Source organism: Heloderma suspectum, chromosome 6 (genome assembly GCF_057233095.1).
Source record: "Heloderma suspectum isolate Gila_16-S chromosome 6, 16-S_ref, whole genome shotgun sequence".
NCBI classification, from domain to species: Eukaryota; Metazoa; Chordata; class Lepidosauria; order Squamata; family Helodermatidae; genus Heloderma; species Heloderma suspectum.
This window is the reverse complement of record NC_139463.1, coordinates 94,775,863-94,802,414: the sequence shown is the minus strand read 5'-3', so window position 1 is coordinate 94,802,414 and position 26,552 is coordinate 94,775,863. Positions and strand designations below refer to the sequence as shown.

General features: G+C 44.0%; 1 protein-coding gene across 1 annotated transcript; it reads right to left on the bottom strand.

Annotated features, from left to right (window-relative positions):
* Window positions 1-6,852: 6,852 nt before the first annotated feature.
* Window positions 6,853-26,270, bottom strand: LOC146341897 (vomeronasal type-2 receptor 26-like). The gene is made up of 5 exons (XM_084807737.1): window positions 26,113-26,270; window positions 23,844-24,135; window positions 18,331-18,558; window positions 11,511-11,637; window positions 6,853-7,754 (listed from the first exon to the last, which is right to left on the bottom strand). The coding sequence occupies exons 1-5, from the start codon at window positions 26,268-26,270 to the stop codon at window positions 6,853-6,855; spliced, it is 1,707 nt and encodes a 568-aa protein (XP_084663863.1).
* Window positions 26,271-26,552: the final 282 nt, after the last annotated feature.

The following is a 26,552-nucleotide window of genomic DNA, read 5'->3' as shown; positions in this document are numbered from 1 at the left end:
CTCCCAACTTTCCAAGGCATGTAACATATATTCTTTAATTTCTTCAAGCTCTACCATACTGTTGGTTAAAACAAGTGTAGACACACAGGATTAAAAAGAACTAATTTTATTGGTACCAAGAAATCTTAGCTTTCAGGGTTCAGATATGGTACAAATAAAGAAAATGCAGGAAATAGCATGTGAACACTTTACATCCTGATGCTCAAGATTGCCATTCAGCACATTTTCCTGTGAAAGTGTATAAAGCAAAGAAGCAATTCAATAATTTTTAATACATTTGTATGAATAAAACAGGAATATCAAACAAAACACTAAAGAATTACTATAGTGAGGGCTTCTGTATTCCAGATTGTCAAGGGGGGCGGGGGTAACCAGAACATGGCACAGGCTCAGTCAAAACTCCCCAGGTCCATTTTCTCTGCAGACTGGCTGGCTTGTTTCATAAGCATAACTCCATCCACACTTTCAGTGGATTTTATGAGTTCCTTGAGACAGCCTCTAGTTTCAATGTCTCCTCCCTTTCTGGGACTAATTTTCATACATCTAAGAGGAAATGATAGACACTGACACATCATGTGGGTTCTTCCCTTCTTTCTAGGGTGGATGTTTAAGGGTGCTGTGGGGAAGGAAAAGCCCAGTGTCACCAGCTGTGCTCTCAGTGCCTTTTTGTTTATTTCCCAGAGCTTGTCTGGGCATGTTCATAGCAGGTGCACTGCTCTTAAGCCTCTTCCTATTGATAGGGGGTGCTGTGGTGAGTACATAAAGGGTGGACATTATACTCCCCTTTCAAACATGAGAGGTGATAGCAACAACTGATGTATTTCTTAATTACATTTTGATAGTGCCCAATAGCTGAAGCCAAACAACTTAAGGGGTTCTGTTTCTGATCCAGGGTTACACTGCATCATTTGCAGCCATACAACATTTGTTCTGGCAACTAGGGATGGTGGATAATTCCCCCACCAATTCCAGTGAGGCCGGATTCTTTAGAATCTGGCCCCCCAGAATCCATGGCGGAATGGCCTCCTGCCCCCCGCCCCCCTGTAGAATCCCCCTGGGATGGCACTTACCTGGGGCGGATTCAGCGGTAGCAGCGGCGGCAGCTCCGGTGGCGGTGGCTGGTCTCCTGGCTGGCCACGGCAGGGCTGCTGCCACTGCCATTGTCATCCTTGCACCGTGATAGGCTATGTAAGAATTTATGTAGCCTATCATGGCTAATGTAAAAAAAACCCCAAAAATGCAGCATACGCAAATGGCGGCTGCTACGGCAGCCGCCATTTGCGTGGCCTATTTTTCACTGACTTATCTTACATCAATATTTACGTAAGATGAAAAAGCGAAAAGAAAAGGGAAGCGTAGATAGTGTAGTGGATGCTATTTGCATTCCTTTATTTTTCACCATCCCCTTCATGGATCACTGCCTTGTTGCGGCGAAGGGGCTTGTGTAACTCAGTGAAGCCATAAGCTATGCCGTGCAGGGCCACCCAAGACGGACAGGTCATGGCAGAGAGTTCTGACAAAATGTGGTCCACTGGAGAAGGAAATGGCAACCCACTCCAGTATTCTTGCCAAGAAAACCCCATGGAACGTATCACAAGGCTAAAAGATATGACGCCGGAAGATGAGCCCCTCAGGTCGGAAGGTGTCCAATATGCTACTGGGGAAGAGCAGAGGGTATTTCCAAGTAGCGCCAGAAAGAGTGAAGCGGCTGGGCCAAAGCCGAAAGGACACTCAGCTGTGGATGTGTCTGGCGGTGAAAAGAAAATCCGATGCTGTAAAGAACAATATTGTTTAGGAACCTGGAATGTCAGATCAATGAATCAAGGTAAGCTGGAGGTGGTCAAACAGGAGATGGCAAGATTGAACATCGACATCTTGGGAATCAGCGAACTAAAATGGACAGGCATGGGCGAATTTAATTCAGGTGACCATCATATCTACTATTGTGGGCAAGAATCCCTTAGAAGAACTGGAGTAGCACTCATAGTCAACAAAAGGGTGGGAAAAGCAGTACTGGGGTACAATCTTAAAAATGATAGAATGATCTCAGTACGAATCCAAGGCAAACCATTCAACATCACAGTAATTCAAGTCTATGCCCCAACCACTGAGGCCGAAGAAGCTGAGGTTGATCGGTTCTATGAAGACCTACAACACCTTCTAGAACTAACACCAAAAAAAGATGTCCTCTTCATCATAGGGGATTGGAATGCTAAAGTAGGAAGTCAAGAAATCACCGGGATAACAGGCAGGCATGGCCTTGGTGTACAAAATGAAGCAGGACAAAAGCTAATAGAGTTTTGCCAAGAGAACATGCTGATCATAGCAAACACTCTTTTCCAACAGCACAAGAGGCGACTCTACACATGGACGTCGCCAGATGGTCAATATCGAAATCAGATTGATTATGTCCTTTGCAGCCAAAGATGGAGAAGCTCCATACAGTCAGTAAAAACAAGACCTGGAGCTGACTGTGGCTCAGATCATGAGCTGCTTCTTGCAAAATTTCGGCTCAAATTGAAGAACGTCGGGAAAACCACTAAACCGTTCAGGTATGACCTAAATCATATCCTTGATGAATATACAGTGGAGGTGAGGAATAGATTTCAGGGATTAGACCTGATAGACAGAGTGCCTGAGGAACTATGGACGGAGGTCCGTAACATTGTTCAGGAGGCAGCAACGAAATCCGTCCCAAAGAAAAAGAAATGCAAGAAAGCCAAGTGGCTGTCTGATGAGGCTTTACAAGTAGCTGAGGAAAGAAGGGAAGCGAAAAGCAAGGGAGAAAGGGGAAGATATACCCAACTGAATGCAGAGTTCCAGAGAATAGCAAGGAGAGACAAGAAGGCCTTCTTAAATGAACAATGCAAAGAAATCGAGGAAAACAACAGAATGGGAAAGACTAGAGATCTCTTCAAGAAAATTGGAGATCTTAAGGGAACGTTTTGTGCAAAGATGGGCATGAGAAAGGACAAAGAAGGCAGGGACCTAACAGAAGCAGATGAGATTAAGAAGAGGTGGCAAGAATACACAGAAGAACTATACAGGAAAGATCTGAATGTCCCTGATAGCCATGATAGTGCGGTCACTGAACTTGAGCCGGACATCCTAGAGAGTGAAGTCAAGTGGGCCTTAGGAAGCATTAGTAACAACAAAGCTAGCGGAGATGACAGTATTCCAGCCGAGCTATTTAAAATCCTAAAAGATGTTGCTGTTAAAGTGCTGCATTCAATATGCCAACAAATCTGGAACACTCAACAGTGGCCACAAGACTGGAAAAGGTCAGTTTACATTCCAATTCCAAAGAAGGGCAATGCCAAAGAGTGTTCAAACTACCGCACAATTGCGCTCATTTCACATGCCAGCAAGGTGATGCTGAAAATCCTACAAGCTAGGCTTCAGCAGTATGCGAACCGAGAACTACCGGAAGTACAAGCTGGGTTTCGAAGAGGCAGAGGAACTAGAGATCAAATCGCCAACATTCGCTGCATCATGGAGAAAGCAAGAGAATTCCAGAAAAACGTCTATTTCTGCTTCATTGACTACGCTAAAGCCTTTGATTGTGTGGATCACAACAAACTATGGCAAATTCTTAAAGTGATGGGAGTACCAGACCACCTTACCTGTCTCCTGAGAAACCTGTACGAGGGTCAAGAAGCAACAGTAAGAACCAGAGATGGAACAACCGATTGGTTCAAAATTGGGAAAGGAGTACGACAAGGCTGCATATTGTCACCCTGCTTATTTAACTGATATGCAGAGTACATCATGAGAAATGCTGGGTTGGATGAATCAGAGGTCGGAATTAAGATAGCCGGGAGAATTATCAACAACCTCCGATATGCAGACAATACCACCCTAATGGCAGAAAGCGAAGAGGATCTCAAGAGCCTCTTGTTGAGGGTGAAAGAGGAGAGTGCAAAACCTGGTTTGAAACTCAACATTAAAAAAACGAAGATCATGTCATCTGGCCCTATCACTTCCTGGCATATAGAAGGGGAAGAAATGGAAGCAGTGACAGATTTTACTTTCTTGGGCTCCAAGATCACCGCAGACGGTGACTGTAGCCATGAAATTAAAAGACGCTTGCTCCTGGGGAGGAAAGCTATGGCCAACCTAGACAGCATAGTAAGAAGCAGAGACATCACCTTGCCGACAAAGGTCCGTCTAATCAAAGCTATGGTTTTCCCAGTAGTAATGTATGGCTGTGAGAGCTGGACTATAAGGAAGGCTGAGCGCCGAAGAATTGATGCTTTCGAACTGTGGTGCTGGAGAAGACTCTTACGAGTGCCCTGGACTGCAAGGAGGTCAAATCAGTCCATCCTAAAGGAAATCAACCCTGACTGCTCATTGGAAGGAAAGATAATGAAGCTGAAGCTCCAATATTTTGGCCACCTAATGCGAAGAGAAAACTCCCTGGAAAAGACCCTGATGCTGGGAAAGACTGAAGGCAAAAGGAGAAGGGGACGGCAGAGGATGAGATGGCTAGATAGCATCACGGATGCAATGAATATGAACTTGAGCACGCTCCGGGAGAGAGCGCAGGACAGGAAGGCCTGGCGTGCTATGGTCCATGGGGTCACGAAGAGTCGGACACGACTGAACGACTGAACAACAACAACAACAACAAAATTTTTCACCATTCTAGCCTACATAAATATTTACATAGGCCAGAATGGCGAAAAATAAAGGAGCACAAATAGCGTCCACTACGCTATTTGCGTTCCCCTTTTTTTTCGCCGTTTTAATAATATTTAAATATTACAATATTTAAGTAAATATTGACGTAAGATAAGTCGATGAAAAATAGGCCATGCAAATGGCAGCCGCCATAGCCGCTGCCATTTGCATACGCTGCGTGTTTGTTTGTTTGTTTATGTTAGCTGTGATAGGCTACATAAATTCTTACGTAGCCTATCACGGCTGTCTAGCTGGATGCAAATGGCGGCCGCTATGGCGGCCGCCATTTGTGTCCGCACCAGGCTGTCTGCAGCTGGAAATCTGGCTGTGGATGGCCCTGGCCAGCTGCTCCATGGTCTGGTCGAGGAGCTGAGCCGGCCGTCAAGGATTCCAGGGGGGGAGGACTGGATTGCCTCCCCCCCATCGAGGATTCCGCGAGGAGGGACGGAGCAAAGGTAAGTGAGTTTCGTACATCCCTACTGGCAACAAATGGTATCATTTTTGGCAATGTGCAACAACAAAATATGCCATTTCTAGTCAAATGGCCTTCATTTTGTTACCATGATCAATCAAATGGTGCTTTTTTTTTTCCTTCACAGGTGCTGGCAACACTTCTGATCCCATGGTCTTTGTTATTGATACATGACTGAGTACATGGGAGTCATCTCTCCCTCATTTGTACAGGATGCAGGGCCACCCTACTACCTTCATATGCAGATAACTCTTTGAAAGTGAAACCTTGCTAGTAGTAGCACTATAATGCCACAAATAGGAAAAGGAGGTGTACTAACTGCTACATAATAAAGTTGCAATATTTAATCAGGTTTATTTATATTGGAAATTAATCAGTCTCATTGCCATCACAGTTCAGAGATAACAGTGTTTATTTCTCTCTGTTTGAGCCAGGGGATAATACACTTCCATTCACATGTTCAGAAGGATAGTCTCTGAGTTTCCTTGCCAGCATTAACTATTAGAGAAGAATTCTAAACTAGAGATGGCAGAGAATTCCGCCACAGATCTCGGGGAGGCTGAATCCCATTGCATTCAGCCCCCTGAAATCTGTGGCGGAACGGCCTGCCCCCCCGCCCCCCCTCGGATCCCCCCGGGATGAGACTTACCTGGGACGGATCTTCCGGGCGGCGGCGGCTCCGGCGGCGGCTCCGGTGGCGGCGGCTGGTCTTCCGACCGGTTGCCACCACTGCCGTTTGCAGGTTTTTTTGGGGGGGTTTACACCAACGTAATAGGCTACATAAGTTTTTACGTAGCCTAAAACGGTAAAAAAAAAAAAGGCGTACGCAAATGGCGGCAGCTACGGCCGCCGCCATTTGCGTACGCTTTTTTTTTTTTTAACCCAGACTTTTTAGGCTACGTAAAAACTTATGTAGCCAAAAACAACTGGGTTAAAAAAAAAGGCGTACGCAAAAGGAGGTGGCTATGGCCGTCACCATTTGCATTCCTTATTTTGGGCTGTCTTAGTCTACGTAAATAATTCTGTAGACTAAGACGGTAAAAATAAGGGGAACGCAAATAGCGTCCGCTACACTATTTGCGTTCCCCTTATTTTCACTGTCTTAGTCTACGTAAATATTTACGTAGATTAAGATGTCAAAAATAAGGAACGCAAATGGCGATGGCTGTAGCCACTGCCATTTGCGTACGCAGTCGTCCCCCCCCCAGAGCCCTCCACAGCCGGAAATCCGGCTGCGGACGGCTCTGGCCTGGCTGGGCCTGGCCGGCTGCTCTGCAGAGCCGCCGCGGAGCACAGCCAGCCAAGGATGATTCCGGGGAGGAGGAACGGAGCATCTCCCCCCCATCCAGGATTCCAGGGGAAGGGACGGAACGCCTCCCCCCCACCATAAACATAATCCATAAACAGGTAAGTGATTTTTGTACATCCCTATTCTAAACTCTTCAAAAATTAAAAAGCTGCATATGAGCTTCAGGAAGAGTACTGAAAGTGAAGCTTAGGGGATAATAAGGTGTGTGTGTGTGTGTGTGTGTGGTATTTATATTATGTTTTTCTTTAAACATGTCTTGATTCCATTCTCCAAAGAAGGTGAGATACAGAGACCTGCATAGAAGCTGCTGAAAGGGAAACTCTGAGCAATATTCCAGTGTGCAGACACAAAATTCTAAATTGCGAATTATAATAAATGACAATTCAGTTATTCAGTATTTTCTTCTCATGAGCTGTTCCCTGTTGTTCAGCTCAGGTCTCAGCACAATAATGTAACATTTTGGGAGAAAGATGCAACCCAGCAATCCAGCACTAGAAGCTAAGATAGAAAAGATCTCCACAGCTAACATGTGTTTCCCTTTTGTACTTAAGTAGGTAGGAACAAAAGATAACCAAACACTGCAAAAGACCAACATGCTGAAGGTGATGAACTTGGCTTCATTGAAACTGTCAGGTAGCTTCCTGGCAAAGAAAGCCACAGTGAAACTGACTATAGCCAGAAAGCCCATGTAGCCCAATGCACAGTAAAACATTGTCGCAGAGCCCTCATTACATTCCAGTATAAGTTCTTCAGTCACTGAGTGCATGTCAACATCTGGAAATGGGGGAGAGGTTGCCAGCCACACCGTACAGATGCCTGCTTGGATAAGGGAGCAGGAAAAAACAATAAAAGTAGCCAGTCTTTTCCCTACCCATTTCCTCATCCTGGATCCTGGCCTAGTGGCCATGAAAGCCAGAACCACTGTGACAGTTTTTGCTAACACAGAAGAAACAGCCACTGAGAATATAAGGCCAAAGGCTGTTTGCCGGAGGAGACATGTCACCTTCTGTGGCCGACCAATGAATAAGAATGCAGAAAGGAAGCAGAGCAGGAGGGAGATTAAGAGACTGTAAGTGAGGTCCCGGTTATTGGCTATGACCATGGGGGTGTTGTGGTGCTTCATAAATATTCCCAGCACAAGAGCTGTGAACAAAGAAAAGGAAAGAACAAGAGAGGCTAAACTGAAACCCAAAGGTTCTTCATAAGACAAGAAGGTTACAATCTTGGAAATACAGAAATCCTGGTTTTCATTTGGATAGTTTTCATCTTGACATTTATAGCACTCGTTCCCATCTGAAAGAGAAAATATATGTTCTTGATCACACAAAGTTGCCATCCATATCACCAATGCATCATAATTGTTCCTGTAATGTAGGCTGATTTTATTTACTTCTATTACAGGCTGCTGTTTTCATATGGAAAAGTAAGGATTTTTCTGTTAAATTTGTATTTTAAGAAACTAAAACACATGAGCTTTCTTCTAGGACAGTATTAATTGGCCTTAAAATATTTTTTCTTTATTTTCTGGCCTCTCTACAAGACCACCAGCAATGAATAAAGTCACCTCTTACTCTTTTTCATTTCGAGCAGAGTTCTTTGCAGTTCTTCTTTTTTGTGGGGATAACTCAGTTGTTGTTAGAAATGAGGCACTTTTTTTTCAGTCGACATTTTAATGCAAACTTTGCTAATTTTGATATTTCAAGCACTGCGCAAACTTATCCTTCTAAGTTCACAGTTTCATGAATTTTGGAATTAAGCTCTCCAATGGAAAAAAAGTGTACTACAATGTGTGTATTACAGAAAATAATGTTTAAATATGCATACTATTAGGAAAACTGCTTGCAAAAAAATGTGTATTAGGCAAAAATAGGGATGTACGAAATTGGCGTTACCTGGCTCTGCCGGGTTCTGCTGGGGGGGGGAGGCACTCCGTCCCTCCCCCCAGAATCCTCACTGGGTGGGAGGTGCTCCACGCCTCCCCCCCGGAAACCTCGCCGGCCAGCTCCACTCTGTGAGGATTCCGCGGAGCCGCCGGCTGGCTCCGCCAGCAGCCGGACATCCGGCCGCTGGCTAGCAGGGACACAAATGGTGGCAGCCGTAGCCACCGCCGTTTGCATCCCTGTAGTCAGCCATGATAGGCTACGTAAAACTTTACGTAGCCTACCACGTCTGACTTTAAAAAAAAAAAATGCGCTTACGCAAATGGTGGCGGTATAAAATATTTACGTAGACTAAGACGGCGAAAATAAGGGGAACACAAATAGTGTAGCAGACGCTATTTGCATTCCCCCTTATTTTCGCCGTCTTAGTCTATGTAAATATTTACGCAGACTAAGATGGGCCAAAATAAGGAATGCAAATGGCGGCGGCCGTAGCTGCCGCCATTTGCATACGCGCGTTTGTTTGTTTTTAAAGTCAGACGTGATAGGCTACGTAAAGATTTACGTAGCCTATCACATCATTGTTGTTGTTTGTTTAACCTAGCCATGATAGGCTACGTAAATCTTTATGTAGCCTATCACGTCTTTTTTTTTAACACTGGAAATGGTGGTGGCGGTAGCCGGTCGGAAGACCAGCCACAGCAGCCGCCGCCGCCCGGAATATCCGCCCCAGGTAAGTCTTATCCTGGGGGCGATCCACGGGGTGGCAGGGGGGTGGCAGGCCATTCCACCACGGAGTTTGGGGGGCTGAATGCACTGACATTCAGCCTCACTGAGATCCATGGCAGAATTCTCTGCCATCCCTATGCATGCATTTGAAAAATGTGTACCAAAAATGCTTATGAATTTTCATTCAAAGATAGGGGGAATCCTCAATATTTCAGATGAACAAAACTTAAGACTGGAGAAATTCCCAGTGTTCAAGATTAACAGAGCTTTAGGTTGGAAAAATGAGACTCAGAAGCCCTATTCAGGTGTTCAGCAAGTGCGTGAGAAGGAGTGTTCTAGCCCCCTTCACACATATCAGTTACCCTGGACTTGTGGAGGGTGATGGTTTGAACAGAATAATCTATATTTGTGGAAAGGCACCACACGATCCAGGATCCTGATGGTACAGCATCCAGGAACACGTGGAGAACCCCCTGGATACAGGAGGCTCTCCTGTTCAATTTGTTGCCCTCCATTACAGGGGAGATGGTAGGGATGTCAGAGAATTCCACCATGGATCTCGGGGAGGCCGAATGCCACCACATTCAGCCCCCCGAAATCACTGGCGGAACGGCCTGCCACCCCCCATCCCCCCAGGACAAGACTTACCTGGGGTGGATCTTCCGGGCGGCGGCGGTTCGGCAGCGGTTTGGCAGTGGTGGTGCAGCGGCCCCGGCCGGTCTTCCGACCGGCTGCCACCGCTGCCATTTCAGTTAAAAAACACAAAAAGACGTGATAGGCTATGCAAATGTTTATGTAGCCTATCACGTCTGACTTTAAAAAAAACCAAAAACCGTGTGTACGCAAATGGCGGCGGCCACAGCCGCCACCATTTGCGTTCCTTATTTTGGCATGTCTTAGTCTACGTCAAGATTGACGTAGACTAAGACGGCGAAAATAAGGGGAATGCAAATAGCGTAGCATACGCACGCTGTTTTTTTTTAAAAGTCAGATGTGATAGGCTACGTAAACATTTACATAGCCTATCACGGCTGACTGCAGGAATGCAAGCGGCGGCGGCTACGGCTGCCGCCATTTGCGTCCCTGCTAGCCAGCGGCCGGATGTCCGGCTGCTGGCGGAGCCAGCTGGCGGCTCCACAGAATCCCTGCGGAGCGGAGCCGGCTGGCCAGGATTCTGGGGGGGAGGCGCAGAACACCTGCCCCCCCAATGAGGATTCCGGGGGGAGGGACAGAATGCCTCCCCCCACCATCAACATAATCCGCAAACAGGTAAGTGACTTTCGTATATCCCTAGATGGAAATGTCTGAAAAAAGGGGCGGGTCTAGAGCCCTCTTTCTTCTTGTTTCTTTATACATAGACTGCACACTAGAGAGAAACTGAAATTGACAAGTGTGTCCATCCCTAACAATAATCATGAATTTTAAATTTTCCTCATTTTTCCCATGCTGTAGAATTCTTAAAATTATTTTTTATTATTACCCATAAATAAAACCAGTTTCCAATGGACAGCTGCATTTGTAAATCAGGGACACTTTTGGCAGTATAGGCTGAAGAGTCCTTCTTAACATATAATAGAACCTGATGTATTCACGATATTCCTTTATTATGTCTTGAAAACAGTGTAAATATGAGGCAAGGCAAGATAATGCACATATAATGCTCTGAGTACTGTATAATCTGGAAGTAATAGAAAAAATAGGGGACAAATTCCTCCCTTAAACTGTTGAAGGTGACAATATTATGTACTTGGTCAGTCTTGAATCTAGTCCTCATAAAAGGACTAGATATCATTATGATTAAGAATGGCCAACTTGCTGTACATTAGAAATGGTCTTTAGAGATAGGCCCAAGTAAAGTGCATTACAACAGAACTTCATAAAGGCATGGATGATTTTTGTTAGGTCTAGGGAAAAGCTTGCACCATCCATATTAATGATTTTTCCCCAAATCAGGTAATAGTTACTCATGGTCAGTGTTTGAAAACTCATGTGTCAAAATTCTGGTGAACAGAAGATACTGATCCCCAGGTGTGAACGGTGTTTTCTCTCTATCGCTACCATGTGACTTATTGGAATGCACTGTAATTTTTATTGGCTGCATTTATTTACAATAAACAGGACCTAATTATCACACACTTGTATGTGCGCGCGCGCGCGCACACACACACACACACACACACGCACTTCTTTCTTCTTTAGCAGCTTCCTCCCAGCCTTCCTTAGAAAAAAAAAAATCACTCATTTTCAAAACATTGAAGACCAGCAAACCTGAATAACTGTATGTGAATATTCCTCTGATTTACAGCCATTCTGTTTTATAATTCTGTGTGATATATACATATTTTACTGCCCTAGTCTCAGATATTCCCATTTCTGGATAGGCAGGTTCCCCTAGATTACAACCACTTTATTTGATAAACCTTTACAGTTCATTTCTTACCCTTCTCAGTTGAAATCTTCCCTTCTGGACATTGGATGCAATCATAGCAGCAAAATGGTTCCCCCTCCTTTACTTTCTTAAAAAAACCAGGATAACAACTTTTACTGCATACCGAAATAGGCTGTGCCTAGTCCAGAAATGAAAGAGGAGAATGATGAGAGCCAGTGTGGTGTAGTGGCAAGAGTGTTGGACTGGGAGCTGGGAGAACTGGGTTCTAGTCCCCACTTGGCCATAGAAACTCACTGGGTAACTTTGAGCCAGTCACAGATTCTCAGCCCAACCTACCCCACAAGGCTGTTGTTGTGAGGATAAAATGAAGAGGAGGATAATATAAGCTGCCTTGGGTTCCTTGCAAGAGGAAAAAAAGTGGGATATAAATGCAATTAATAATAATAATAATAATAATAACAACAACAACAACCTGGAGAATAATGAACATGGTATCCTAAAGATTCTGGGGCCTTTCCTACATGTTACTTAAATGATGAGACATTTCAGTAATGTATAAATGGACACAATAGAAAATGTTTGATATGCTAAAGTTTGGGACAGTGGGAACATTTGGCAATTTGCAATACTGTCATGGTACCACCACACAATGGCTGCTTCAATGGAATTTGGCCTCCCTGGGATCCGTGGAAGAATTTTCTAACATCCCTAGGATCCCCTTGCTTGCCTGACTGAGCATGCACTGAGTCGGGCAAGCTTGGGGATCCCTGAACCCTCACCAAGCCACAAAATGGTGGCTCTGACTTTTTTGTAATGGCCAATTTCACACAAATGGCAGCCGTAAAGCAGCCATTTATGCAAGATTACATGTGTAAATGGCAATTTACTTCTATAATCTTGAGTAAATGGCCACTTTACTGCTGCCATTTGCATAAATTTGGCCTTTGTGGAAAACACTGCACTGCCATTATATGCACAATGGCAGTTTGGTGAGGTTTGGGGCAGCCACACACCATTTGCTGGGTGCTTGCAGACCACCCAATGACTGGGTGCATGAGTGGATTTCAGCTCATGCTGTGGGAGTTTCCCTTCCCTTCCTCCCCAGTGCAGCCCCTCACACATTCCCAAATCTGCTCTGGATGGCCCCTCAACCCACTGGAGCAGATTTGTAAGGGGGGCTGGAGGGGGAAGGAGAACTTTGCTCCAACAACATTGTCCATTCTGCTATTGGAGAGACACCATTGGACACAACCCCAGATGTCCCTGTCTCTCTCAGAGACTTCCTTGATTGCCGCATGAAACAGGAGGAAGAAAAGTGAATTAAATCATATCATTTCATACTTTAGTGATTGTGTATTGAGCAAGCAAAGGACAGAAAGATAGACTGAGATATTTAAAAGTAAGTAAATACTTTTAAGAAATGCTGGGATAGATCTTTTATTGTGTGTCTGCTTTCTTCTTCCTGCCTGTGTAGTTCTGTTTATTAGAAGTGATTTATAGTTCGTCTTTAGTTTCACACTATCTTTTCCCTGAAAATCTCTTTGAGCTTTGCCAGTAAAAGCCACAGAGGTTTAAAGGTCTCATGCTGTAATTTGGGGAGGGGAATCACAGATTAACAGTACTCTCCTAAGCATGCATTTTTTTAGAATTACTATTTCACTCCCAGTTAAGTAGGGATGGTGGAGAATTCCGCCACGGACTCCAGTGAGGCCGAATTCTTTAAAATCCGCCCCCCTGGAGTCTGTGGTGGAATGGAGCAATCCCTCTGCCACCCTGCGAAGTCCCCAAGGACCATATCCTACCTGCCTCCAGTGGTCTGGATCTTGTCACTGCTGACCGCTGCTCCGGTGTGCAGCCATGAATGGCATCCTGCATAGGGGATGCCATTTGCATCGCTGCTGTAGCTGTGATAGGCTACATAAATATTTATGTCGCCTATCATGGCTAAAGCAGGGACACAAGTGGCAGCTGGTGTAGTTCTGTCTGTGCTGGTCATATGGGGAAAGGGGTTAGGAACATGGATTCCTGGATCTGACACTGGAGCGCTGTCTCCAGCCTCAGATCCAGGAATACAAAATATTCTATGACTGTGATCCCCAGACACTGTCATGGGGCCATAGGATTGCTCCCTAAAATTGTTAAGGCATGACCCTTAGGTTCCCATTTCCCTTGCTTAGTGTTGATGTTGTTCAATGTCACAAATTGTGCATGCTTACAACTTCCCTTCCATATACCCACACTTTTCCTTAAACCATGAAATCCTTGCTTGTCTACTCAGAAATAAGTCCCACTGTTTTAACAGAGCATATTCCTAGGTAAATCTGTAGATACGGATTGCAACTTGAATCTACAACATCACTTCCACTCTCCCCACCCCCAAAAGAAAGAAAAAAGAAAGGCCTGAGATATCTTTTACCCATTAAACAGTATACCTTTGGATCTTTTTGAGAAGCCCTAATTTTAAGCAATAAAACGTTCCTTTCCCCTTTTTATGCACACACACACACACTCCCTCTGTCCCTTGCACTTTGATGTACATTGTCTGTGAACATGGAGGTTCTATCTCTGATACTTTTCCAGAGCAAATTGAATGTCACTCCCTTCTCATACAACTCTCTCTCTCTCTCTCTCTCTCTCTTCCTTCTTTCCATTAAAAAAAAGCCAACAACAACAAAAGCGTAGAGGTATTTCATGTCTAATTTACCCACCCTAAGGGTATAGTTCTCTCTTATCTCTCCATCTTAGTAACATTCCACCTTTCTCTTTGTCCTACAGTCATTGGTATACTGGCTTTGTACACAGAGGAGCTTTGGACCTTTTCAGGAGAAACATGAATTCTGTTGTCTCCTTCTCCTTCTATTTTCCCCTAAATAAACATATTTCTTGGCTGAGATTAATCCTATACCCACTTAACTGGCTTATGCACTTGCCCCATGCCTCTCCAATCCCCTTCCCTCCCACTCTGCAGTGCTCAACTAGATAGGTGAAAATGCCCATCAAGGAATATTGCAGAGCAGGAGGAACACAGAGACAAAGACCCATGCTCCTCTTGCTTTGCATCGGATGGCCATAACCTCCAATTTCAGAGGCTTACCAACATTGGGATTGTGCCCTTAGCTGGCTTTTAAAAAAAATTCCTGGTTCCTGGCTTTTAAAAAATTTGATCCAACATGAGATAAGCTTTATTCTGGCCTTTTAAACTGGCTGATTTTTGTTGTTTTTTTAATCATTGAATTTACTTTGGAGCACTGAACAAAATTTCCCCATTTCATGTATATCCTATGCCCAGTGTGGATACCTTATTGCACCACCTGGGGGAGGCACTTTTCTTATGTAGATTGGGCATGACAAAAGGATACTCATTCCTCTTAACTCCACTTCACAGAAAAAGACAACCTTTGGTACATCCTGGTGTTTAGGGCTATGCTACAGTTTAGGACTATGCCATTTGGCTTGAGGGGGTCTACAGCCACTTTTCAAAGGATGGTGGATTTCCTATCAGCCACTTTCCAAGATTTTGTTCCTGCATACATAGATTATGTAATTACCTATAGTAATTCCTCGTAAGAACATCTGCAACATAATGATCTTGTCTTTAAGACCATATGAGATGCTGTCTTGCACTTCAATCCAATGAGTTGTCACAATGCAGGAATAGAGCTGGTTGATAGATTCGCAACCTTATGAATTTTCTGTGTGGTATAGGGCAGGTCACAAGCATAATAATGCTTACTTCTTTTTTCTACTGGGTGTCAGGGCAATTTCAGAAGGATGGACTATTTTTAAGGGAAGGGGTGCACAAGAAAGGAAGTGATTTGAGTTGACATCCTGTCTATGCTAGGTGGCTGAAATCAACTGGATCTGAGGCAGTTAGGGGAAGTCTGGGAAAGCAGTGAAGCTGAAAGAGCAGGAAAGAAAGCAGTTTTAGAAATCCCAGGGAGCTTGGAGGAAGAAAGAGAAAATGAAGAGGACAGAATCAGTGAAAGAAGGCAGGAAGGAAGCCTCTAAGGAAATATTAGATTCCCAGTAATAATTAATTTAGGGATGTACGAAAGTCACTTACCTTTCCGTGGATTATGTTGATCGTGGGGGGGGAGGTGTTCCATCCCTCCCCCCGGAATCCTTGACGGCGGGGGAGGCGATCCATTCCTCCCCCCCAGAATCCTCCACGGCTGGCTGTGCTCCGTGGCAGCTCCGCTGAGCAGCTGGCCAGGCCCAGCCCAGGCCAGAGCCATCCACAGCCAGATTTCTGGCCACGGAGGGCTCTGGGAAAAAACAAAACAAAACCACGTACGCAAATGGCAGCAGCTACAGCCGCCGCCATTTGCGTTCCTTATTTTTGGCCGTCTTAATCTACGTAAATATTTACGTAGACTATGACGGCGAAAATAAAGGGGAATGCAAATAGTATAGTGGGAGCTATTTGCGTCCCTTTTTATTCACCATTTTAGCCTACGTAAATATTTACATAGGCTAAAACGGCAAATCAAAAAGGGACGCAAATAGCGCCCTCTATGCTATTTGCGTTCCCCTTTATTTTTGCCATCATAGTGTACGTAAATATTTATGTAGACTAAGATGGCCCAAAATAAGGAACGCAAATGGCGGCGGCTGTAGCTGCCACCATTTGTGTACGCTGTTGTTGTTTTTTTAAGACCCAGCCATGATAGGCTACGTAAATCTTTACGTAGCCTATCACGTCATTTGTTGTTGTTGTTGTTGTTGTTGTTTTACAAGACTGCAAATGGCGGTGGCGGCAGCTGGTCAGAAGACCAGCCGCTGCCGCAGCCACCACCGGAGCCGCCGCCCGAAATATCCACCCCAAGTAAGTCTCGTCCCAGGGGGGATACGCGGAGGGGGGCGTGGGGGTGGCAGGCCATTCCGCCACGGAGTTCGGGGGGCCGAATGCACTGGCATTCAGCCTCACCGAGATCCATGGCGGAATTCTCTGCCATCCCTAAATTAATTGTGTTGTAAGTGGGAGGGATTGTCAGGCCTCAATCCTACACTAGGAAGAGTTGGGTATCCTAGCTTTAAGAACTGAGAGCTGGAACAGTTCCAAGAAGAGTCTGAGAGCACTCGAGGGTTTGTAATTTTAAGGACAAAACTCACATCTTGAACTCCATGAAATGTGAGATTTCACAGCAGCCAGTTCCTTACTCAAACGTATGAGGAGACAGATGGGTAGATATCGGGGGGGGGAGTCAGGGGGGCCATAGCATGCCTCCGCAGTGCCTACTATTTATTTCCATGGTGACCATGGCTATCTAAGACACAGTTCCAAGGGATGTAGGAAGCAGACAAATATAAGAGGTCGGGTTAATTAAAGGGGCATTGGAGTGCTCCTTTAGTTAAGGTGAGTAGCAAAAAAAGGTTTCCACTATTACAGGCCTCAAAATTCTACAGCTTATACAAATGACACCTGTTCAGCAAATAATTTTAAACTTGGAATCCATGATCAATGTAATGAGGTCTAGATTTGTGAAAATGTGAAAGTGATCTGATAAAATTGGCACAGGTACAGCAAATTAAAAGGTGCTGAAAACTGACAGTTTTGTACCTTTTACCTAAGATGCAGCTCAACACATGTATTCCTTTCCAATTGTGGTGAAAACTACTGATGTACTTTATTCAGGCTTATCTGAATCAGGATATTTGAGTGGTGGATAAGGGGATTTAACACTTTGCTCTTTGCCTGTAATTTACGTTGCAACTGGATGCCTTTTTGGCAAGATACATTGGAGGCAAGGGATTTATTGGGGCAGGGGGATGCCTTCTGAAGGCTGTTGTTTTAAAATGTTTTAAACAAGTCTCTTTGAAACCAGGCCAACATTTTTTCCATTATTTTGAATATTATTTACATTTATAGCTTAAACCTGCCCCCTTCCTCATTTCAGGCTAACCAAGAGCAGGTGTGTTTGTCCTCTTCCTTCAGCTAGCCCTGATAAGAGGATGTGGAGTTCCTGCTTCTTTGAGACTTGGGGTCCGTTGGTACCTGGATATATTATCTTTTCAGACCCTGATTCTCCTCTCAACAAAGAGTTGGATGTGAGTCAAGTATTCCATGGTGACTGTCATGTGGGGCTAATTTTGGAACTTTTTGTGTGAGTGTGTGCACATGAGTGTCTTACCTTAATTCAAGGGACACTTCAATGAAATTTCCTCCAATCATTTCTCAGTTAAGAAAGTGAAGATCACAGCAATCAGGGCAGAAACTTGTGGAGGCATATTTGTTATATCAATTCGTGCACTGTGTTTACTGCAATCAAAAGTCAGTCTTCCATAAGTGTTCATCATTGCCCAATGTAATTAATTTTGAACATCAGAACACACTTCGATGTTCATTCAGAAATGCAGGATTTCCCAACTGCTGATGGAATGCCTCCACCCATATACGCCTGCCCATGCTCTAAGATTATCTACAGAGGCCTTCCTCCTGGTTCCCTCTCATTCTGAAGCTCGAAGAGAGAGGATTTTCTCAGTGGTGCCCCTCACCCCAAGTTACGGAATGCCCATCCCAGGGAAATTTGCCTGATACCAATGTTATTTTCCTTCTGTTAAGACTTCTTTGTTTTCCCAGGTCTTTCAGATCTTTGCTATTTAATCCCTATTACATGTTGGTGGTTTTAACTCCTGCTTCATTTCTTGGAATGAGCTTTGCATTGTATTTTTTAAAAATCATTTTGGCATGTATATTTACATCCGTATTCTTATCATCTTTGGTTTGTATTGTTATATCTTTAGATCTTTATTTGTATGTTATTGTATTATTGTTTAATATTAGATAAATGTGCTGCCTAGATAATGTTTTATAGGCATTTTATGAATATAAATAGTAAAATAAATTTCTAATATATATTTGGTATCCTACCTGTTCAAACCAGCTGTGCCATGTTATGGCCTCTTCATTGATGGTTAAGGCCTGGTCTGGAGGTGCCTGGTGATCCACGGTCCCAACTTTCACATGATGCACTGATTGGTTGGGGGAAACAATCCAGTTGATCACATCAAATCCAGCTACTAACTCTGCATTCTGGTTAAAGGAAACCTTGTCTCCAGCACTGTTGTTAAAAGAGACACCTCTCAGAAAGTGATGGAGCTAGATTGAAAGAAACATGCAAGAGTTCTGAAAAACCTAAATTGAGATATTCTGAACTAAGTCATAATGGCATTAGAGGAATGATGCCATGGCCAGTTACTTGGTTGGGGGAAGATTTATGGAGGAAATACCTAATTTAAATTATATTATTTTTATTCATAAAAGAGTTCAGACAGCAGTGATACTCATGCAGTTCAAATCTGAGAAAGACTCTCTCTAGGCAGAATCAGGCCAATCCATGAAAGTCTTAACTGCAGTGCTCTAACTACAGGAGGTAATTGTGATGTCCTTCCTAGTGCTTTAGAAGGCTACAAGAGGGCCATGATTTGCGCCTCCCCTCTTTACGGCCCCTTTAGCCTCCCTCCCTGGATGTCTCCATCATGTCTCTCTCTGAGTATCTGACATTTTGAGAAGTACAGTCTGGTCTCCACCTTTATATTGCTTTCTTTATCCAGACTGTGTATCCAGATCCACCCATGTTATGTTCCTAGGCAGGATCTCTCTTTATCTAGCTGTCTGTTGGCCTGAAGCTTTCCCTGCATGCACTTGATTTAGTCAGATAATCCTGCCACATCCCAACAGTTCCAGCTGCCTTAAAATCTATGTCCCATGGTTGAGGGTCATTTCAAGGCAACTGAGACAGCCTCACTAACAGCTTAAATCCTTGCCTTCTGTCTGGGGCAATGTCAGGACCAGAAGAACCCTTGCTCCAAGATGAGCACATCCAGAAATGGGCAGGAGAGGGTTGCAGGGGTGCGGAGGAGTCTAATTCAAGTTGCCACAAGGAACCACACAGAGAAGAGATGGATTCTGACTGGGCTGGTTTCACATGTGAATGAAAAACATTTGTACTGAACTTAACATGGTTCAGAACCAAGAGGTACTTTGTCAGGGGCAATCTACAGAGAAAAACAAATGTAAAATTAAGGGAGCAATACTATGGCTGCTAGTCAGTGGCTAGACAGCCATAGGATATCTGGTTTTCTGGGAACTGACCTTCACCCTTCTTCTGCACTGCCTCACAGGCAGTGTGGAACAGCCCAAGCTCCACGCTTGGAAGAGGAGCACAAAGCGGACAAATTGGGGCATTCTGGGGGGATGTTCCAGGGTGGGGACATTCCAGGGTGGGGAAGGCGACATATCTTATGTGTCATCCAGCAGCCTCCTCCCCTGCTCCACCTTCCTGTAGCTAGAGAACCAATATTGGCTGTCAAGCTGCAAATGCAGGTCAGGAGAAACATGGAGGGAATGATCTCCTCCGTGCTTCTCCTGCCCTGCACTGAATAGGTGGTTGCCTCCGAGTTCAGAGGCAGCCGTCTATCCTCATAGCATTGTGCCCTAACTAAGTAAATGAAAAGCTTTACATGAAAGTTTAAATGAATAAAACATTTCAATTATAAAACCTTACAGTTTTGCCTCCCCATGTTCTGCCTTCCCAGGAGGAATCACGGCCCCACCACCACACACACAGAGAGACTCACAGACACCACCACTGTGCACTATGCACTATGTATCTATTAGTTAAAGAACTAATAGATACATAGCTGCATGCTACATATTTAGATGATGTCCACTTTGGCCCTCAGTTCTCCCACTTCACTGCAGTTACACAGGAGTTGGGAGGTAGCATATGCAGATCAGTGGGAGGAGATAAATTGGTGAAAGTCAGACAGGAGATAAGGCTTGTGGATTATATTATGGGTCCCCTAATATCCTCCCCATCACTGGCTGACTGTGACAGTGGAACAGTGGGAGAGAAACATACACCTCCAGAGAGATTCAGGAGGGAAAAGAATTGGGCTTCCTAAAGATGTACTACCATATAATCACATTTATTTCCTAGTATTCACAGGACGGGACCCTGTATGAATCAGCAAAGTTACAACAGTATACAGTTCGTATAATTCATACAGACTTCATATAGTAAATTCACAGAGATCAAAGAGGAAAGTAAAGAAGTATTATTGATGTATGAATTATTATTTCATCTACAGCTGATAGGGTTACAGTTCATAACAGATACTAGAGCCTGTTGTAACACCTACAGATATGGCACTATTCACCATGGGGACGCTGAGCCCATTACCTGCCAAGAGTCTTGATTCTGAAGCTTCAGTCCTCCTCTACCTGCCATTTTTCCATGCTTGACTCTAGATGAGGACATGGCCTGTAAGGAATAGGCCACAGCATAGACAGCATTGTAGATGCTGTAGCTATGGCCAGTCATGCTCATTTCAAAGAAGGTCTCTGGAAGACTCTCCAGCTTCTCCTCCCCTGTGCAAAAAGTCTCCTCCTCCACATCATCATCCATGACTGTATTTGGGAACACACAGCCAAAGGCTTGTTGCCAAAAGTCCCTGATAAAACCATCTCCCTTTGTGCCAAAAGGATTTCTGCTCTCAACAAATGACTTGAATCGTGGTGGATTGTTGGAGTCAATTGTGAAGGACAGAGCGCCGTGTATTACTTCTGTATCCCAATTCCTTTGATAGATCGATGCTGTGAGCTCCATCTGTGCTGTCATTATCCACACTATACCTTTTGGTTTAATTGTCTTATCTTGAATATGTGAAATATATGGCAACCATCTCAAAAACACCATGGAAAAAGATTCTCCATAGAACACTGATGCATTTGCTTTACCACCCATAATAAGCTCATAGATTTTTTCCCCTTGCTGTAGCATATCATTTAATTTATAAGCATCACTTAATTTGGGGATTCTTTCTATGAAGGAGAAACAGACACCACTCCGTGAAAAGAGTGGAACTACAATTTGCACAAATCTTTCTCCATTGTCATTATCCATAACAAGAACCCCAATCCACGTCCATCTGAAATGCAGAAGCAAAGAGAGAATCCCCTCATATTGAAGGGCTTCTTGAGGGACCATCTGGTAGAAGGAAAGGCCTGGAGTTTTATCATTCATCACTGGAGCAGAGCCATATGTGAGCTAGAGAGATAGGTGGGAAAGACATTAACAACAATCATATAGCAGTTTTGGTGTTCATAACAATTTGCATACATTATGCTAGCAATAGGGTTAGGGGATAAATTTGTTGGGTTTGCATTTTAATATGAACCAACCTAATTTGCAATTCCAAACAAACATGTGAACCAAAATGAATTATATTAACACGGGCCATTCCCTAAAATATTGTTGGGTGCTAACATCACTGCATTGGTGAGCTAATTAACATATGCAATGTGATATTTAAACAAATCAAGAAGCGTGGATTAAAAAGGATAAATGTATCAATTGTAAGCACTATAAACTTGTTGTATATGTGGCAATTTGTATAACAGCAGTTTCAAATTTTGAACAATTGTCCTCATCTACAATTGAATGTCATGGGCCCCATCTAGATGAGCCATTTGCCCCAGTGCTGTTTCAAAGAGAATATATTTGTGAGAGATAATGCAGTCCCTGCTTTGCAGCCCAATCATGGTTTTCTCAGAGAAATCTGAGTTTTCTCAGAGTCCCTTTACTGTGAAATTTTCACTTGCTTCGGGTTCACTGAGGAGGGTTGAGCTGTCTCTCCCTTCCTCAGACTGAAATTGCAGTGTCGGTTGTGATGCCCCTCCTCCTTTGCAGCTCTGCAGTTTAGGGATGTTGGAGAATTCCGCCATAGACCCCAGTGAGGCCGGATTCTTTAGAATCCGGCACCCTGGAGTCCATGGTGGAACGGGGCAATCCCCCCTGCCACCCCGCGGAATCCCCCTGGGATGGACCCTACCTGGCTCCGGTGGTGGTGGCTCTGGGCCATCTTCCAGCTGCTGCGTAGATACTTACGTAGCCTATCACAGCTTGGCAGGGATGCAAATGGCGTAGTGGTTGCCATTTGTGTTCCTGCCTTTTGCTGTGATAGGCTACATAAATATATACATAGCCTATCACAGCCTCTGCAAGCACGCAAATGGCAGCTGCTATGGCGGCCGTCATTTGTGGCTGGCGCAGCCCAGTAGCGGACAGAAGTCTGGCTGCAGGCGGCCCCAGCCAGCAGCTCCACAGAATAGCGGCAGAGCAGAGCTGGCCAGGGAGGATTCTAGGGGGATGGATGGAGCGCCTCCCCCCCCATGGATGCCCCCACCCGGAACGAGCTAAGGGAGTCGTACATCCCTACCGCAGTTACAGAGGCATGAAGGAGTGTGTTGGTGGAAGCTGCACTGAGTGGTGGAAGGGAAAGTAGCCTGGGGCAGGGGCCGCAGGAGAGCAATAAGGGAAACATGTCTACTGGGAAGTAACTCATTGCCTTCAGTTCCATATAACTGCCTCTCACACTTTATGTATTGAGCTTGAGAGTGGAGGTGTTCAGCTGCAAAGGAACACAGCTGAGAAATGCTGGATGCCTGTGGATTTGTAGCTGTGAAGTTGAGAAAGGGTGGGTGCCAGGGCAGATGGTTTTCATAAACATGTACTCAGAAGCACTTCATTGAGTGTTAGTGCAGGGCGGTGGGGGGAAGCCTGTTGATCAGGCAATTGAGAGACTACGTCCTACTCACTCTGTCCTTCTCCCCAGCACCATGCTCCCTGCTCTCAGCATGGGCTCAATCTCCCAAGAAAGTGGCTGCCTGGCTGCCTGCCTGCCTGCCTCAGAAATGTGTATGCAGGATTTGTTGTGAACATCTACTTGCAAGCACATACTACATGCTAGGCGCACACCCTCTCTGCACTCTCTGCTCTTCCCAGCTTGGGAAGCCCAGTTAATCCCTCCCATGTACCATCCCAGTTGTTGATTCACAGCGCTAATACTGCGCAGCTCCGACGGAACGAACAATGAAATCGGCGCTGTGTAGATGCAGCCAAGTTTCAAGGCCTTGTCTTGGTTCAAGGTATTAGGTAAACAGGTTTCATTTTTATATTCAGTAGAAATGTGAGGCCTATAAGTTTTGTTTGTTTGGGGGGGATTTTGGCAAATCACTTTAACTAAAGGGGCATTCCAATAGCCCTTCAATCAGTACTCAATATCGGAAATATATTCACACAAAATTATTAACACCTTGTAGCAGAAAAAACCCTAAATGGGATGTTTCTTTGATGGTGTCCTTTGAAACTTCACATATGCATTCCCTTTTCAAGAATCCCACATTCTCTCTCTCTCTCTCTCTCTCTCTGTGTATGTGCATGAGTGTCTCTCTGTGTGATGCATTTGTGAATGCACGATCACAAAATGAAATCTTTCCAATGTACACATTCTTTTTTCCCCAGAAAACAAAATAAATCTGGAAGAACCAAAGAAAGTAGTGTTAAATGCCTCTATTGCACAGAAGCCCAGCAGTCCTACCTGTGGAATTTTGTAGATATCCAAGATAATTGCAACATGAAGGGAGATTTCAGTGTCAAGTCCACCAATGACTGCTATTAGATTATTCTGGATGTCACATACGTAGTTTGGGATCAATCTCTCCAGGGCGGATATAGGTAGCATTGTTGCATGATAGGTTCTCCTTGCATTGTCATAGCTGTCATAGATATGGAAGCCTAAGGTGATGTTGGGTAAGATCTGAGAGTTTTCATTGATCTCCTTTACAGCAAAGGCCAATGCCACAATATTCTGGTAATTCTTAGGAACTAAACTACAACGAGAGTTACATTCTAGATCAGAAAGATATTCCACACTTAGTTTTGAGTTCTGTGTCATCATCAACATCATCACCACCACCACCATCATCATCATCATCACAATCATCATCATTATAATATCTAAGTAATATCTAAGAACATAAGAAGAGCCTTGCCGGATCAGACCAAGGGTCCATCTAGTTCAGCACTCTGTTCACACAATGGTCAACTAGTAGCCATCTATATTCTATCTTTCTTGAGGCACTCTTTAGCTAAAGGTGGCCTATACAAAGACAAAAACATCAGTATTCACCTTCAGAATATGCCACTCCAAATTCTTTCTGGGGTAAGGTAAGGTTTCCTAAAATCAACAATATGTGACAACGTATTTTGAAGTTACTGTTTAACACACACACACACACACACACACACTCACATGCTTATTACAATAGTATTCTTATTCAACATAGAACATCACCACCAATTGATTTACTATGACACTTTTGGAGAAACGAAGTTCTACAAGAAAATGAAATTGATTTAGGAATCAGGAAAGAATCAGGAATGCAAGTACATGGTGAATGTATTTTGGATTAATTAAATGAAAATTATATCTGAAGCCAAAACACAGGGATATCTGTGTGAATAATATCTGAGAACAATGAAGCAGAAAAGCACTGGTAATGGTTTGAATCAGCTCAAAAATAATTAGTAGCTTTCAAATGAAAGGCATTAAAAGTACTGGCACATAGCCAGAATGATTAAGTTGATAATGTTCACATGGATCCATGAAAATTCCTTGTGTGATGGTAGTGAGAAGTGTGGTTAGATCTTGAAGATGCTACCAAATATGCCCAGAAAGAAAGAACACAGATTGTAACTGTCCCAGATACAGCCCCTAGCATCACTCTTTAAATATGGTTGGGCTTTGAAAGACCTCTACCTAAGAACTTGGAAAGGTGCTCCCAATGTGAGTAGAGAGTATGGGGCTTGATGGACCAATTGTCTGACTCAGTATAAGGCTCCTTCATGTATTTGGTTAAGAATCCAGCTCATGAGGAACTCTTGTAAACGTTACAAAGTGTAAGTGCATGTATCTCTGGGCTTTGGTGGCACCTGAATGTATTCATCATTCTTTAGAAAGATAAATATGGTCCCTGATAAGTAGCATGGAGCATTGTTCTATTATTTCCAAGTATGACTATGAAATATGCTATTAAAAAACAAACAACAACAAAACTCCTGAACTAAAAAAGTACAGGTGCATAAAAGGGGATGAAGAGGAAGACATAAGATGAGGGAAAATAACCATGGAGGACATTGTTATTACATGGAGACTTGCTAGAAGAAAGAACTGAAAGGAAGACAAAAGAAAAAAAAATGGGGGGGATAAAATACTTTTTAAATGATTAAGTATGTTCCACAGCAGGGCTTCCCCCACCCCCTGTTGAGCAAAGGGGTTTTGTTTGTTTTTTCTTCAGCATTCCCTTAACCTTTTCTGCAGCCAATGCCACCACTCCTCTGGCCTGCAGCTTTAGGGTCAGACATTCACAGTGGTCCAGCTAAGACTGGACCATTTGACCAATGTCCAGGGCTCCGCAGCCCGGTCAAAGGGAAATGAGAACCCTGAGAACAGCAGGTGATGAGGGCATCAGAGCAGCAGAAACAAATTCCATTTTATTCCTGTAGTCATGTTGGTGCTATGATTTAAGTGAGTTTAGAATGCAAAACGGCACACGCTCAGAGTATTTCTCTTTCATCAGGATTGGCATATAGCTTTTGTTCCTGTTCTTCTGACAGATCAGGAATATAGAAGCAGTTTTAAAGCATGGAATGGCGCTTGGAGGGGGAAAGGGAAATGTCAGTATTACACATGCCATCTAAAAGGCTCCCACATAAGACCACAAAGTCTAAAATTACCTAGCTGCACCACTACTCATTCCAGTGACAAAATAAACTGCAAGAAAACAAACAATACATAAAATCCTCACATAAGTTCTTCATGCTGAGCTGGAGGGGGTTGTTCAGTCAAGGTAACTGAACTGGAGAGGATGCCAGCTAGAGAAGCAACACCACCAATGATGAGGTCTCCGGGCTGATAATACTTATGGAGTGGAGGGTGTGGATGATGAACGCTGCATTTAACCATGTCACCCTTGCACGCCATGTGAGGAAGCAGTACCAGCAGCAAGCACAGGAAAACTGCCATCCTCAGTGCAAGGCAATTATTTCCTCTACATTTAACCCCCCCCCATTTTCTTTTAAATCACAGTCATTATAGCTTCAGTGATTGAAACTGCCTGATTGGAATTATAATTTAATTATGAAACATAGTCTTTGCTATTAGTTTTGCCAGGGGGTCACTTAAATTCCACAGGGGTTTTGAGAAGGAGAGTAATGAATTACAGTCATTTTGATCAATACTCAGGAA